At 38.7% G+C, this 15,607-nt stretch overlaps 2 protein-coding genes across 13 annotated transcripts in view; one reads left to right on the forward strand and one right to left on the reverse strand.

Annotated features, from left to right (window-relative positions):
• relch (RAB11 binding and LisH domain, coiled-coil and HEAT repeat containing) overlaps positions 1-9,139 on the reverse strand; it is a 71,051-nt gene extending 61,912 nt beyond the window's left edge. For 2 of the 6 annotated variants that reach the window (XM_037533972.1, XM_037533971.1), the window contains exons 1-2: positions 8,872-9,133; positions 7,959-8,637 (exon numbers count right to left, since the gene is read on the reverse strand). In XM_037533972.1, coding sequence (XP_037389869.1) covers positions 7,959-8,415 — 457 coding nt within the window. In that variant the 5' untranslated portion in view covers positions 8,416-8,637; positions 8,872-9,133. Of the gene's footprint in view, positions 1-7,958; positions 8,638-8,871 lie in introns of all 6 variants that reach the window. The other 4 variants (XM_037533970.1, XM_037533973.1, XM_037533974.1 and 1 more) reach the window with 4 other exon arrangements.
• A 492-nt stretch (positions 9,140-9,631) lies between these two features.
• The window catches only part of LOC108439449 (centrosome and spindle pole-associated protein 1), a 31,040-nt gene continuing 25,064 nt past the window's right edge, over positions 9,632-15,607 (forward strand). For 3 of the 7 annotated variants that reach the window (XM_017717898.2, XM_017717885.2, XM_017717906.2), the window contains exons 1-5: positions 9,632-10,368; positions 10,534-10,594; positions 11,794-11,897; positions 13,012-13,074; positions 14,375-14,470. In XM_017717898.2, the coding sequence (XP_017573387.2) occupies positions 10,282-10,368; positions 10,534-10,594; positions 11,794-11,897; positions 13,012-13,074; positions 14,375-14,470 (411 nt within the window). In that variant the 5' untranslated portion in view covers positions 9,632-10,281. The remainder of the gene's footprint in view (positions 10,369-10,533; positions 10,595-11,793; positions 11,898-13,011; positions 13,075-14,374; positions 14,471-15,607) is intronic. The other 4 variants (XM_017717914.2, XM_037533969.1, XM_017717893.2 and 1 more) reach the window with 3 other exon arrangements.

The raw sequence follows: 15,607 nt of genomic DNA on the forward strand, positions 1-15,607 counted from the left end.
ACTTCACCCTACATTTTTGTGTGTTTTATAGAATTGGTGCATTAGGAAACGAAAAAAACAAAACAAAACAAAAACAAAGGAGAGCCCAAACTTTTGAACAGCTGAAATCTAATATGAAGCAAGAACAGGAAAACATTTCGCTTTCATAACTCCAGCAATTTGCCTCCTCAGATCCCAACCGTTACAGCGTGTTGTTAAATGAAGAGGTGATGCAACACAGTGGTAAACATGGCCCTCCTCTCAATGTTTTGAAACATATTGTTGGCATCAATTTTAAAACGAGTGTATATTTTTCAAAAAACAATCAAATTTCTCAGTTTCAATATTGGATATGTTGCTTTGTACTATATTTTTAATTGAAAATAGTGATTGACACATCATTGCATTCCGTTTTTAATTTCAAATAATGTTAGCTTCCAACAAGAGGGTGTGGGATGGGAGAGGGTGTGGGGGGAGCCTGAAGTACCCACCCAAAAGTGCTTTTAGTCTTTCAAAAGTTCCTCCCACCTTCAAGACACTTCACCTGAAGGTGGATTTTCTGGTTGTTACAACTGGAAAATCTTGCTCTAGAGGCTACTGTGGCACTGGTGTAGCTGGCAAATTAGCAGATATAGTGATGGTTGCATTTTGTATTCTGGTTGGAGTGTCACTTTAACATATACCAGATAAACCAACCAACCAGAGCTCTCAAAAAAATCAATTACAAGCTACTTTATCATGGTCATATAAGAAATGGTTCAGCTATTTAGTACCACTTCCAACTCAAACACAGAGCCAAGGCATCACATACATGTTCATTACAGGCAAGGCAGTTCGGCAGTACTTTAAATATGCTACACATAAATCCTGTGCAACAATATTTAGAAAAATGGTTTATAACAATCAAATGATAAGAATTCAAGTTAAATCAGTTGTTTACCTATTCATTGCTGTTTGTCTATTTCTAGTGATAACAGCCTGCTGCACACAGTCAGAAACCACATAAGCAAGTCTTTATGAGTTTATTAACAACTGAACAGACTGGTACAATAACAAAGTTTCAACATAAGTGCCTTATAATACAGTAAAACTCTGTATTAATAATACTCAAGGAAATGTGTGTTTTGGGCCTCCAGTTTGGGGATATAAGCTTCCATTACCTGTTAGCTACACTAACCTCATAGCTCTAGTATATCCCCTTAAATGCCTCTTTGCTCAAGACTGTAAACTGCATATTTCTAACTTAGAAAACAATGCAAACTGCTTGAGTAATTCCTATGTAGTTACTGAACAATAAGCCTCAGGTAATATGCCTGGGATTTTAACAGGGAAGAGGATACAAACATCAGATGCCAAAAATGCCTTGCCTGATGGCCTATGTTTGGAGTAAGAGGAAAACTGTGTAAATATTACTTTTGTGCTACAGTCGTGACTACAGTTGCGCTAAGACTACAACACCCGGAATGCAAATCTCTGTTGCACAGGTGGACCACAGCCATGAGTGAATTCACCACCTTCGAACAGCCTCAGCAAATCTGGGCCTGACTGTGTCCTACGCGGCACAGTCTGTTCTAAAGAAAAATCTGGGAAGGGAAAAAAAAACAAAACAAAAAAAAAAGGGGGCTGGATGGACAGGGAGGGAGAGACAGGACATCTCTGATGATGGCCAGACAGCTGCTCCTCACACATGATCCAATTAGGCCATGTATCATGCAGCAAACAACATGCTCAGTGCAGCACCCCATCCTTCACACTCTCCAAAAATACTGCAGCTTTTACACGATCCACGCCTCTAACACTTCAAACACCTTTTCTCAGCCTAAGAGGCTGCTAGAGAATCTGCTTCTGGGACATACACAGCATCAGGAGTGTAAAAATGCATCATCTGATGGTGGAGAATGAACTGCATTTTATTTTTCGTTAAAATTCAATTCAAACATAAAATTAAAATAAAAGAAAAAAAAAGAAAAAAATATCATTCCACTACGGTGAATAGTTCCTCCAATCAAATTTGCATATTTGTATTATTATACTTCATTGTGTTCAATTTCACCGAGAACAACGCCTGTCCAACGAGACGTTATATATATATAAATATATATGACGAAAGCTTAAAGGGGAATTCCTTAGATTTTTCTAATAAGAGAGTTTTGATGCAAAATGGTTCATTGTAGAGAACTTATAAACTATTTTTACAGTGGTGGTGATGGGAACCAGGAGTCACAGTGTCTACAACACAAATACTGCCATTTAATTTACAATCTAAAACCACCAGAGAACTTCTCTTTTATTAACATGTAATGCTAATGATAGTAAAATAGTGGTAAATCTGAAAGAAAAGTAAGTTTTCTTCTCTTTGGGGACTATTTTACGTTTATAGCAGAGCACTTCATATCAAACCACTTAATTACGTAGATATTTTTGAGAAATTAGTGGAATCCCCCTGTAAAGTACATCGTAGAATAAATGTAAATTGCTCATACCATAGAAAACGCAAAAAAAAAAAAAGCTGTAGTATTTAAACATTGTTAAATTTAAAAACCTCTATTAGTAGCCTATATTTAGTATGTTATTTCTTGATTAATATATATGCTTGTATATATACTCTTTTGTATTTTTATGTTATATTTGGCATTCTTAGCGAGGCGCAAAGTAAGCTTTTCATTGTATATAAGGAAACCTGTTTCCTCTGTGCAAATGACAATAAATACTTTGAAAGCTTCAAAACATACCCATAACTCTCTACTTCATGTAGTCCATATATGGAAACTAAGTTGCAAAAACAGCCAATACTGAATTCCCTGTTTTTGTCACCAATATCCCAAAAACATATTTACATATTTCCGCCTAGAGTAGTTTATCCCCACCCTTTCATGCTGAAGTAATAATCAGTGTTTCAACCCTGGTTGCTTTTTGAATGAGTAAAAATGCAAGGCAGATAGTCAGAACAAAGGCTATTTACAAGACACAGTAAGAAATAAACAATCGTAATCAAACTGAATTCCTGTGTGATCACACATGTACTCCCTGAGACAGGGCTGGAGAGATATTCCCTGCTGCTGTAAAGATCTGCCACAGTAGATGTGTGGCTGAGCCATCTGCTCTGCTTCGGCAGGCTGCCAGCCTCTGGGGAGCTGGAACTGCATCGCTAATAAAAAAAAAAGCAGACAACCCCCGGCGTCCTCAGTACCTGGTCAATGCACAAAGCGCACTCGGCGGCAATTAGAACAGCAAACAAACCGGCCACTGAGGCTTTCTAACTGGAATATGCCGACCATCTAGTGTCCGTTACCGCCTGGAGCAAGAAGGCCAACTGCAGGGACAGCCGAGAAGACGGCGGCTGGTGTTAGCGACTAGCAATGCACGTCTCATTTGCATTGCATCTGCTTTTCCCAAGGGGAACGATGATGTCATTAGAGCTTGCAGAAGCTGGGGCGCTGATTAGGTCACATCCAAGTCGTGGTTCTGCAGATTTTATAATCAGAGGAAATGATCACTTCAGGGTTTGTGAAGTGCTACAAAACCACACCTTCTTTTCTTATAAAGGCAGGAACCTGCTGTTATAGAATATGGGGTGGACTGAGCATTAAAGTGCATATGTCCTGCATTTTTTCCTTGGATTTATTTTCTTCCTGAAGTCCATTCGCAACATTGTTTTTGGTATTTAAAACCACACAAGTCATAATTCATTTTGTACAAGATCTTTTTTAAACCCCTCTTTAGCCTTTACAATTAAACAGGCTGTATTTGTTACTGTGTCTAAGATTGACATGCACAATGCGTATTCCCTCTGCTCTGACTGGCTTCCCTGTATGTTGCTTCATTACACTCCTTCTAAAGTCAGTTGTCACTACTGGGGAATGAAAGGCATGTTCTGAGACTTTAAATGTTTACATATTACATAAAACTCTTATTAGGAATAAAACAAGAAAAATACATTTTTCCATGATTTGGGCTCTTTAATGTCTCTCCACCCAAGTGGTTAGTAGGAAAATGACCAAGAATCAAACAGAATGTAAAATGTTACAGTAGTTAATCTTTCATCTTTATGCAAAAATCTGTAACGTATGATTGATTGTCACGAACAATCATTCATAGAAAAATGCTTATAACAGAACCCAGAGGCAGCACTTCAAGTCAGTAGGATTTGCTCTCCTTTTTTTACACTATACCAATAAGGGTCCTTGGGCAAGACTCCTAACACCACCTTGGCCTACCTGTGTAAAATGATCAAATTGTAAGTCGCTCTGGATAAGAGCGTCAGCAAAATGCCATAAATGTAAATGTAAAGTAAAGAGAAATGTGTTACATTTATTCTCAGCAGTAATCGAACACATTCTACTGATGCATTGCATATGGATGAGGTCTAAATAACAGTGGAGTATTCCTTTAAAACAGACTCAATCTCACTAGCAATAGACAACCTTTGGGCAGTAAAACTAGTGCATAATTACATATCTGCTGAGGTCATTCACAATACCCACAAACCTCCATCAAAACAGAGAAAACAAGCAGATCACACAAGCCCTTCGCCCGCCTCACAAATGTTCTGAAAAATCAGTGTAATTTCATTACAGTTCAGCAAGACAGCCAATACAGCAAAACCCTGATTAGTATTAAGATTATTGTTTCAATCAAATCATTAAAGCTGGTAGGTTGATTGTAGCTACTATGCCCACAAAGCATCATTTACTTACATGGAAATAATGACATAAAAGATATAGAAAAAGATGTAGAAGCTATTATCAACACTTCAACCTCATGCACAACCTTGGCACTGCAACAGCAGTAGGAGGGGGAAAAAGCAAACGTCATGCTGTGAAGGTAAACAATAAAAGGCAGACAAGGAGACACTCTCAGAAATACACTAGGGTCTAAAGTCTGACTAAGGTCCACCAGTGAGAACTGCTTTTATTTCATCATTTATTGAAAAATGAATAAATGCTTATTTGGTTTGCGCTGGTCATTTAAGAACACGTTTTAAACGGAGGCCTTTTGTTAATCACTTTCACTTTCAGTCCTTTCTCAACCGTTCATCTGAAAATTGTCCTGCTGTTGAAGGAGAAATTCAAAATTCAAATCCTTAAGATATAAACAAACTCATTCAGAGTGGTCTGATGTGAAATGCACCACTCTGGTGAAACTTACCGAGTCAGAACTGTTCACAATGGTGGTGGTGGTGAGTTTCAGGCCTCTAAAAGCTCGCTCACGTCGAAAAGGTTTCGGCCTACAACGTATTTTAAAATCCACTGACAAAGAAGCGGTACATGCAGGGTGTCGTAAGACCTTTTTTTGTATTAGAGCTCCAATTTGCGGTGAAATTGTCTGTTTCAATCGTTCGGCGCAGTCTAAATGCTTTTCTTACTTCCCTGGAGTGCCAGCTAGCATGTTCTCGGAGAAAAAAAATGACAGTGTGCCGGTTAGCAAGCCATCCATCCAGAGTAGAAAGAAGTGTATTAAAACCGAACTGGGCGACAGCTGAGTTTATACTCGTCTATAAAGAGGTTTTTCAGTGGCATAAGATTCTAGTTTCTAAGCATAGATTCTAAAACATGGTCACTCCCTTGCTCACCGATAAGAAATGACCAAACCCCCTTCTGCTTTCCTGCACTGCTCATCACTGACACATTTAAAAAGTTTCAGCAGCCTCGGTTGCCAGATTGGGCAGGATCACCTGCATTTAATTCTACTTGTTTTGACAATAATTATTTTTCCAATTATGTTTTTCTTTAAGCTGTAGTATTTTAAATGGCATCATCAAATCATGAATAAACAGAAAATAAATTGATTGATTCCAGAAATCATACAAAAAAATTATTATTATTCTTAGTATTATTATTATCACTACTACTATTAGTAAAATAAATAAAGTCAGGAACAAAAACAAAATTTTATGTCATTCAAGCATTAAGGTCATAATTCAAACATCTCTTACATTTTTGTTTGAGTTTTGTTATCAAAATATGAAATGAATTTGAATAGAAAGATTCAACAGTTCCAGCCCTGTGCCCACCCTTAGCGTGGATCCTGCAATCCTGCAGAAACCTGTCGACTGCAGAAACCTGCCAGACAGTGTTCAAGCTGGGATCAAGACACACTGAGATATTTTGATCACTATTAACAGATAAAGTAGAAAAAGGTTTTAATAACTTAATATAAAACCAGTTCTCTGTAGTGGAGCAGACTTTTGGATCCTAGAGCATCTAGACAAATACTTTGTCATTAAAGAAACAAGGCAAAAGAAATGACAGCCAAGAATAAAAGCTCATGATTTGTTTCCCTTCACACTCTTCCACTGCACATCATTACATACCCATCACATGAACAGCGTCGACTAGTCTTCTCTTTTTATCCTGTACCTGCACAGCTGGGATCCACATCGACCATCAGCAATTTCCACAAATAATACAGTGTTACAGCCAATCAAACAAAACTAACATGCTCCATATTTGGAGTTTATGGAATAGGGGAACATGAATGTTGGTCATATCTGTTTTTATTGTATTATACCTATAACATGTGCATGATAACTTATTATCATAAGACTTTTTCCCTGTATGACCACTGGAGCATTACTGTGTCTCTACCACATTATATATTCTATGGGACTAATTTAATTTAAGTTACTAAAAAAATGGATCATATGAGTAAGAAAGAAAGAGTATGGTGCTACCACCCTATCAGAGTAAAGAGGGCAGGAACATGGCTTGAGCTATGAACACACCCAAACTCAAGTGACTCAAATGAGTGCTAGTTAATTCATGGAGGTCTGATTTCTGTGGCTCATTTTGTTACAACATTGGAGCTCTTCTTCTTTAAAGAACCATATGCAGCTGTTCTCCATCATAATACTGAACCATGAAAAGCACCAGTTAAAGATTCTAATGGATCGATGGGGTGTCAAAGTCCTATAACCTTTCCTTTCTGGAAGATCCTGCACGGGTGTAGTGAATAATTAGACGTCTATAGAATCAAAACATGTAAAAATTAAATATGAGGCTATAAATTGAGCCAAATCTTAACCCCAAATTTGAAAATCGTATTGATAAATCTAAGAAGAAGTATCAGTATACCCCTACTACCTGCCAATGCATTTCCAAATGGAACAAATCAAGCCAAATATAACACTAATATCATACTATTACCTTTGCAAGCAAAGCTGCTAAACTGAGTGCAGCTGGCTACCAATGCCGGGTTTAGCACAAAGCTGAAGCTATTTAAAAGGGAAACTCCACTGATTTGTTAAAAACTCAATATAATTCACTGTTTGATATGTAAACAAAGTCATTCAGAGTGGTTTGATGTGAAATGGTTACTTTGTAGAGAAACTTAGACTCAGATTTCTTTACAGTGGTGGTGGAACTATCGGTCCCAATAACAATGATGCAAATATAGCCGTTTTATTTACGATCCAGAACCACCACCTAACCTACATGTGAGGTTTTTATATGCCATTTTAATGATTGGAAAATAATGAAAAAATAAACTTTCTTTCTGGACTATAATATACATGTATATGTATCCCTCCACCACGAATGGAATTAAAATATATTTTAGGCCAAAACTTTATTACAAAACAACTGTAAAGCAAAACCTCAAACATTAGTTGTGTATTTATTACCATTAACTTCCTGTAAGGGAACATTTACAGGTGGACGTCTGGTTCCTATCACCACCATTGTTAACAATTCTGTCTCGGTAAGGTTCTCTAGAACAAAGCATTTCACACCAAACCACTCTGAATGATTTAGTTGACATGTTAACCGTTTAATTTTGCAGAATGTTTTAAAATTCGGTGGAGTTCCCCTTTATGTGAATTTTCCGTTCCACCTTAAAGAGCGCAGCAGTTGTATTCACGCGCCTGTGCAGAATGTCAACTGTTGCGCCGTTTAAGGTGGAACGGGAAATTCGAGCTGTCAGTGCTTGATTTTTTTCATTGTCCACTAACCCAAATTAGCAGTTAGCTTTGACTGACTTACTCAGGGCTCCTCCAGCACCGATTCCAGGCTCCTTGCCTGCGGGCGGAGTCCCGCTTTGCCTCTCGAAATTGCCGGGGTTGGAGAAATAATCCCTCAGCCTGGGAAGCTCCCTTCCAGCTTCCAGAAGCTCCGTGTGCAGTTCCAGAGCTGTGAGGATGTACTGGTCCCGGAGAAGCTGAGCCGCGATGGCGTCCACGGACACCCGGGGCTCCGCGCCGCCGCCTCCCAGCCCTGCTGCACCGCCTATACCTAAGGCCTGGACGCTATCCGCGCTGGGGCTGATCCGGCTGTTGGGGAGCAGAAGCGTGCCTGGCTCCTGGTCCGCCTGCGGCGAAAAGGGGCCTGGGCTCCGGCCTGGTGGTGCTTCATCCCCGGGGCTGCGCTCGTCGCTCCTCTGCGGCTCCGCTTCCTCCTCCGAGTCGCTAACGTTAAATGGGTTAACGCTACCCGACGCCATTGATATGATTTATTTGCGTTCCCTGGCAGGAATTCAGTCCTTGCTTAATTTTTATGACAGGTTTCCAATCAATGGCAATCCAAAGGGCTGCCTGGTTATTCCGGGCCGAATGTCATTTCAGCAGCAGCTCAGCGCTGGGCGTCTGTCTGCACCGGACGTGACCCAACCTGCGCTACGTTCCCAATGATTCACTCGTTCACTCACTCCCTCCCTACGCCCTATCTAGAAAAAAAAATGTAGTTCTGTTTTTGTTGGTTATCAATAGGCAAGGAAAGTGGTCATATCGCCCCCTGCTGTTTGCGTGAAAATATGCTCCGACCCCCCCTCTTATTTACTAAAATTCACGCAAGCTTTTACACAGAGAGCTGGTCCAGCGAAATAATACGTATATTTTCTATAAATGGCTGCGTTCAAATAAATGCATTTGTGTTCTAAACCAGCCGAATGTCAACTCACCTCAAATAGCTTCTCGGCAATGCGCTGAATGATTCCAAAATAGCTTCTTGCATTTACATGCAAAGTTGCAATATATATCATCTGTTTGCTACATTATGCATTCCATCATACGTCTTTGACAATTAGCTATAATAAACAACTATACAGACAATTCGAAAGTATCTCTGATCGATTCTCTACTTGCATGCACTATAAAGTGTGCAACAGGTGATCCTTTCAGTATTCTCTATTTAAGACCCTTTAAGGCTACTGTTCGATTTGGAACGACACCACGGAATAGGTGCTGCGAGCGTTCTCCCTCCAAAGTGCTCTTGAAAGGCTGCATATGTGCTATTTACATTCCCTTTTATATAATAACAACACTGCACGAAGATCAGGTGCACCTATTTTGCGAAAAAAATCATTTAGGAATAACGTTGAACTATTTAATTACGGAATGAAAACTGCTGAACAATTTAACATAAATACTTTGCAGGATCTAAAATCAGATTTGAGTACGAGGTTATTTTGAGACTCTTTCGCTTAAGCGATGTTGAGTAATGACTCTCAGCCCTGCGCCTTGTCTTGGTTTTTTTAAAATAAAAGTCCCAAAACTGTAAACGTGAACGTGTGGTTACATTCATTTATGTGATGAAGTGCGTCATTCTTCTTATTTATGTAAACACTTTGCTCGGCTTCTTGACATCAAATAGAACGATCGAAAAGTCACAGCATGCGCTGCCACTCCAACGCATCATAGTTCTTTTATTTTGAAAGGCTGCTGAGACTCAGCCAGCAAAGCTTACCACAGCGGTGGCGCGGCTAAAGCTCTTTTCGTTCGAATTTAGCTATGAGGCGTCCAGTTTAAAAAGGGTATGACTTTGTAGCGAGTAGGAACGTTTGTCTAAAATATGTTTGAACCTCTTCTTGTGGTCTGTTTTGAAGTAAGGCGAAGTAAGTTAAGCTAAACTTCAGCGGCTCAACAAGACGTTCCCCGCTGCTGTGTTGCGTTCTGCGGTTGCCTGGTTACCGTCTGCCGTCGAAGCTCGAGGAATTAGCTAGATAGCTAGGTTAGCTAGTTGGAAACTGATTGGCTATGCGGCCTTCTAACCTTTAACGTTTATTCATAAACGGCTTTTTCCATTAGCTGCGTCCAAAAGCACTTGCTACCACACTAAAAAGTATGTGAAAATATGACGCCTGAATTAACGGTAGGAGTAAACTCATTGGTATAGTACTCGTAGAATAGTGTAGTGTGTGGTTCTGGACGCGGCCCCTCTCATCATCAGCCCCAAACAAACTATGTTTGGTTTAGTAGCTACACAGCCGAGCCTGCTTGACAAGACGCGTTCGCAGGGATTTCTCTACCTCACATCTTCGTTCAGGATTGCTTTTTTTAACTTGTTAACCTGCTGATAAGTCAGTGGAAGCATGGACGGCGGCACCACGGTCAACTTGGTCGAGGAGAAGGCAAAGATAGCGACCGACAAGGGCTACGTGCCTTACATGGAAATGAAGGTGACTATGTAGCTAACCTAGCTAGGTTAACGAGCTTACGTTTTAGTTTTATTTGAGGGCTTAATTCAGCTTGCATTTAAATGCTGTTGCGTGAAATGTTGAGTCCTATTGAGAATATGTAGTGAGTACCTTGCTTTTGTTCATGTTTTATTTCCTTTCCCCCAGTCGAGCATTAATTTTCACCCAGAGAAGGAAGACTCCACATCACAGCCCAAGCAGAGTAAAGGTGGGGTTAAGTCAGCACAGAAGCTGTTCCTGTCAAATGACAAGTCGAGTACACAAGTGTCAACCCCTAGAGACAGTAAACTGTGTATTCATAACCTACAAACTTTATAAATTCACTGATATATGGCATGCTTTTACCACTTCAGTCGTTGGTAATGATGACAGTTTATACTGTTTTGATGTTCTTTACTGTGTTTACACAGATCAGCCATAATGTTGAAGTCATCACCTTGTTTCTAGCTACATTCCTTGACCATTTTATGAGCTCCACTTACCAGGTGCACTTTGTAGTTGTACAATTACAGACTGTAGGTCATTTGTTTCTCTGATTGCCTTGTTAGCCCCCTTTTTGCCTGTTGCCAGTGACATTGATGTGTTTAAAAAAAACTCCAGCAGTGCTGCTGTAAGTATGACGTACTCATACTTGAGTAACACAGTGTCTCTGCAGTACTGAGAATGATCCACCACCCAAATAATACCTGCTCTGTGGTGGTCATGTGGGGGTCCTTTTAATGTTATGGCTGATTAGTGTATGTCTCTGGTAATCAGATGAATAACTTCATACAGAATTGGAAACGTTTTTACTGTATTTGACAGCTCAACAGCTAAACTGTCTCTTACATGGTTAAATACACAGACAAACGCACTCAGAGGCTGGGAGAGAGCAGAGTCACGCTGTACTCTGCAATAGCACAGAAGAACAAGTGTCTGATGGTGTAGTATTATCTGCAAGGTGAAATAGTCATAAGTAAATTAAATTCCAGAGCAGTACCTGTACATTTTTTTTCATCGGGAGACACAGAAACTAAGCACTAATCCCCCTATGACGGTCAGATTATCACAGCACAACACTTTTTAAAATTGAAAATTGTGGTGATTGATGATTTGGCTCGTTTCTTACGTGAGGGGATACGTGCTTTGTCTATGTACAATATGCGTGCTACAAAATAATTTCCCACAAATCAGTATACCTTTGCTGATACCACACCATGTTTAGTCTGAGCAGATTACCTTTTAGGCCTGTAGGTCAATTTTGAGTGCCAGATTTTTTTTTTTTTTTAGTTTTAAATGGCTGAAGTTTATGAGGCAAATTGTATTCGACCAGATTTTACATATCCCAGCCTCATATGGTTGTATACCTCAGTGCACAAAAACTATAATATACATGTAAACTATATGGGTTTTGTGCCTTGTTTTCAGAAGAAGGCTTTGGGCTGAGTTTACAGCTGGGAGAAGAGTATGAACGGAAGAAGCAAAAGCTGAAGGAAGAACTTCGTCTGGACTACAGGCGTTATGTAGCTGAGGTATATGGGGCTCAGAAAAGTTAACAATGCATGCTAGCTGAAATCGTAACTTAGTATCGTAATTCGGGAGGAATTTAACAGCCCTTTGTAGCTCTTGTCTTCCAGATATTTGAATAAAAAAGTACAGTCTGCTTATATATACAATAATTGTAGATTATTGTATTGTATCTTATTGTATTGCATTGAATGGCACAGAGTTCTGCGTTCAACTCTGTTTCTTTTTTCTGTCGGTGTCTGCAGTGACATTTGTTTCTAGCAGTATCCGAGCTCAGGACTGTCTTTTTCTCTAAGCTATTGGTAACTAGCAAAGATACTTTCTCTAGATTGACAAAGCACTTCTTGTAAGTCGCTCTGGATAAGAGCGTCTGCTAAATGCTGTAAATGTTTATGTAAATATGTCTTATTTCTAATTTTACCTGATTTCCAGAATATAATTATTTGAATATCAAACATGGTAGTTTAAATTATTTGTATAAGCCTAACAAGAATGCAAGCATGCAAGAACTTTCCTCCTTGTCACATTCCCTATAGAAATAAGTAATTCAGAGTTTCTAATTGGAGTTTTAAGTGGCCCATGACTTAAATTTTTCTTTTACTTTTAAACAGCCTTTTTTTGTTACTGTGCCTTTAAGACTGGTATGTAAATGAACTCTTTTTTTGATTGGCTACACTATATTGGGACTAATTCAGAGAGCACTTGGGGCTGAGACACACATTATAACCTATTGTTTTACATGTGTTGTTTTTTTTTTTTTTTTTTTGACATCACAAAAACACTAAATTCAAAACAAGCTGCAGCTTTGTTCCATATGTGCACTGAATGGACAATGAGTACATGCTGCATCAGGCTCATTTATTTTAAAAACTACAAACAGTTCCAGTTTTCTGTGATACAGGCTGTTTAAATAAAAAAATGCATTAATATTCAGCATCAGGCAGGCAGGAGGATTTTGGACTTGGAAACAGGAACTTGGCAGCCTCTTACTTGTAATGCAGACCATTTGAGAGTATGAAAGTCACCCTCAGAAATGTTCATCATTTTTACTTAATACATTGTTCATGTTCTAACTTCTTTTGCCCTTCATGTTGAGCTTATATTGTCTTTAACTTGTAGAAAAAAGAATTTGGTGCTGGTGAGGTATTCCGTCACCCCCTAACACAACCTGTTCCCGCAAAGGTGTGTGTGTGTGTGTGTGTGTGTGTGTGTTCATAGCAGAAGTCATTACATTAAGAATGGCTTGATGAAATTGTTTATTGTAGAGAAACTTACTGACTCAGATTTCTTTTCAGTGGTGATGATAAGACTCAGCGGGTCAATGTCAACGCAAATCTAGTTATTTTATTTTACTATCCAAAGCCACCATTGAACATATGCTTGCCTTTTGTGTTTTTACATGTAATATTAATGATGGTAAAATAGTGGTGAGAAAAATAATTCTTTGGGTATTGTTTTGCCTTACAGTGTACTGCATGCACCTTAACAATACATTTTGTATCAAAACCATCTCAAAACTTTCATAAAACAATGTCTCATACACCAGGCAGCATATCTGTAATCATTTCATATAATAACTTTTTGTGAGGGAGCTTTTAGAGGTATTAAACTCTTCAGATGTCTGGTTCCTGTCACCATCATTAAGAATATTTTTGAATTTCAATTGCTCTAAATGACTTTGTTTACATCCTAAATGTTTAATTATGCAGATTTCTTTTAAAAATTGTGGAGTTCCTTTTTAATATTTATCATGTCAGCTTTTGCCGTGTTGATATTGCAGAAGTATGCAATGTTAAAATGAGCCGCTAAGCATTCACTGAATATGTGTCCCTCCAAAACATGTCTCTTGCCATTGATGTGCATGCAGCATTATTGTGATGTTATCTCAAGGAAGGCATATTGCAATTGCCAATATATAGTTATATAGTCAAAATATGAGTGTCCATGGCGTGCAGTCCTAACTATAATATTGAAGTATTGGGTTTTATTCCCTCACTACATACAGCCTTTCTATTGTTAGGCTCTTTTTTTTTTTAATGCTTTTTTCAAATATCACAATATTTATTTATGTTCATGCAGATTGAATGACTCTCGCAGACTTTTGCCCAGGCTATAACCTGAGCTGTGTTGCACAGACTTGTTGACACTAAGAGATTAGGTGTCCAGTAGCAACAGTTTGAGTTGACGTCCGTTACCAGATTACCAGATTGTATACCACTATTCTTTGGTACTGATTCGGCGAGCTGGATTAATAACTCATTAGACGTTATTTCATGAGTATTTCCCACCATGTACATTTCTATGTACTATGTTCTATGTTTATCTTCATTTACTTTGTGATGTTGGATACTATAAACTTGAAATATCATAGATCAAATGTAACTCTTAAGTCGAGTACAAAGAATAGCCCATTTCACTGGTCTCAAATGAATGAAAGAAATGTTTTTGATCAGTTTATATTCTGATTTTGAATTTTTCACAGAATAAGCTCAGAGATGACCGAATTGGAGAAAATGAGCTCTTTCTCCGAGGGCAAGAAGAAACACAGAAAATAAGGAAAACTGCAAAAACGCCACAGGTTTGTGTGAAACTTTTTTTCATGGTTCTTACAAAGGCGGTGACCAGTGCTGCAGGTCAACAGTCACAGACCCTGTCAGCAGTTGTTAAATCAAAGACTGCAACTGTTTAGTTTTTTTTGTTGTTTTTTTGTGACCGTGAAAATAACTGGGAAAACTCCCAGTTGTTATCCCTGTATTATTATTGTTCCCACTTACTGTCTATTGGACAATTGCTTCTTACCGGTGAGGGTGGAGTTTCTTTGCAGTATATCTAGCTAGCCATCATGTTTTTGAACTGCACTTGGAGGGCTAACTGCTAACTGCACAGTTCTTGTCAGTGTTTCTTCTGGAATCAAGTCTATTAGTAATGAATTTGTTTCCCTTTGCTGCAGTAGCGGCCACTACTATTCTTGAAAGGCTTGACACTAGATGTTCCACCATTTGCTGTGAGGATTTGACCTCATTTAGCCACAAGAGCATTAGTGGGCTAGTTGCTGATGTTTGATGATTAGTTCTGGATCACAGACTCCACTCCAACTCACCCCAGAAGTTTTAGATGGAACTCAATCACTCCAGAGAACACAGTTCCACTGCTCCACAGTCCAATACCAGCAGACTATATATCCCTCTAACCGACGCTTGGTATTGGGCATGGTGACCTTGAGGCTCATGCTCAGCTGCACCTTAAAGAACATGAATTTGCCGTCAGAGTATTGACTGAAGAATTTTTGTGTAGTGTAAATACATAGAAACTCAAGTCCACTGGAAACTACAGAGTATCAGCAACAAAAACAAAAATAGAACAAAGGAAATCCAGTACATATATTATGAAAAGCTGTAAAAGATTTAGGAGTATTTGCAAGACATTTATAAGAGACTAAATAGTATAGGTTTTCACATCTGTCCTTGAATTTAAATAAATAATAGAACTTGACTACTAGGAGGCAGATAGACAAACATACTCTTTGAAAATAAGTTAGCACATCCTCTGGGGCTTGTGCAAAAGTTATGCCACATTTTTAATTGTAAGTTTGTTTTTCCAGTATGTTCACATCAGGAAATGAACAGAAATTATGCACTGGCAGAAAGTGGCATAGCTGGGTTTGTTGCCTGTACAGAATATTACGTTATTTTCACTTAGAAAATCAACAATACAT

Source organism: Pygocentrus nattereri, chromosome 24 (assembly GCF_015220715.1).
Source record: "Pygocentrus nattereri isolate fPygNat1 chromosome 24, fPygNat1.pri, whole genome shotgun sequence".
In the NCBI taxonomy this organism is placed as follows: domain Eukaryota; kingdom Metazoa; phylum Chordata; class Actinopteri; order Characiformes; family Serrasalmidae; genus Pygocentrus; species Pygocentrus nattereri.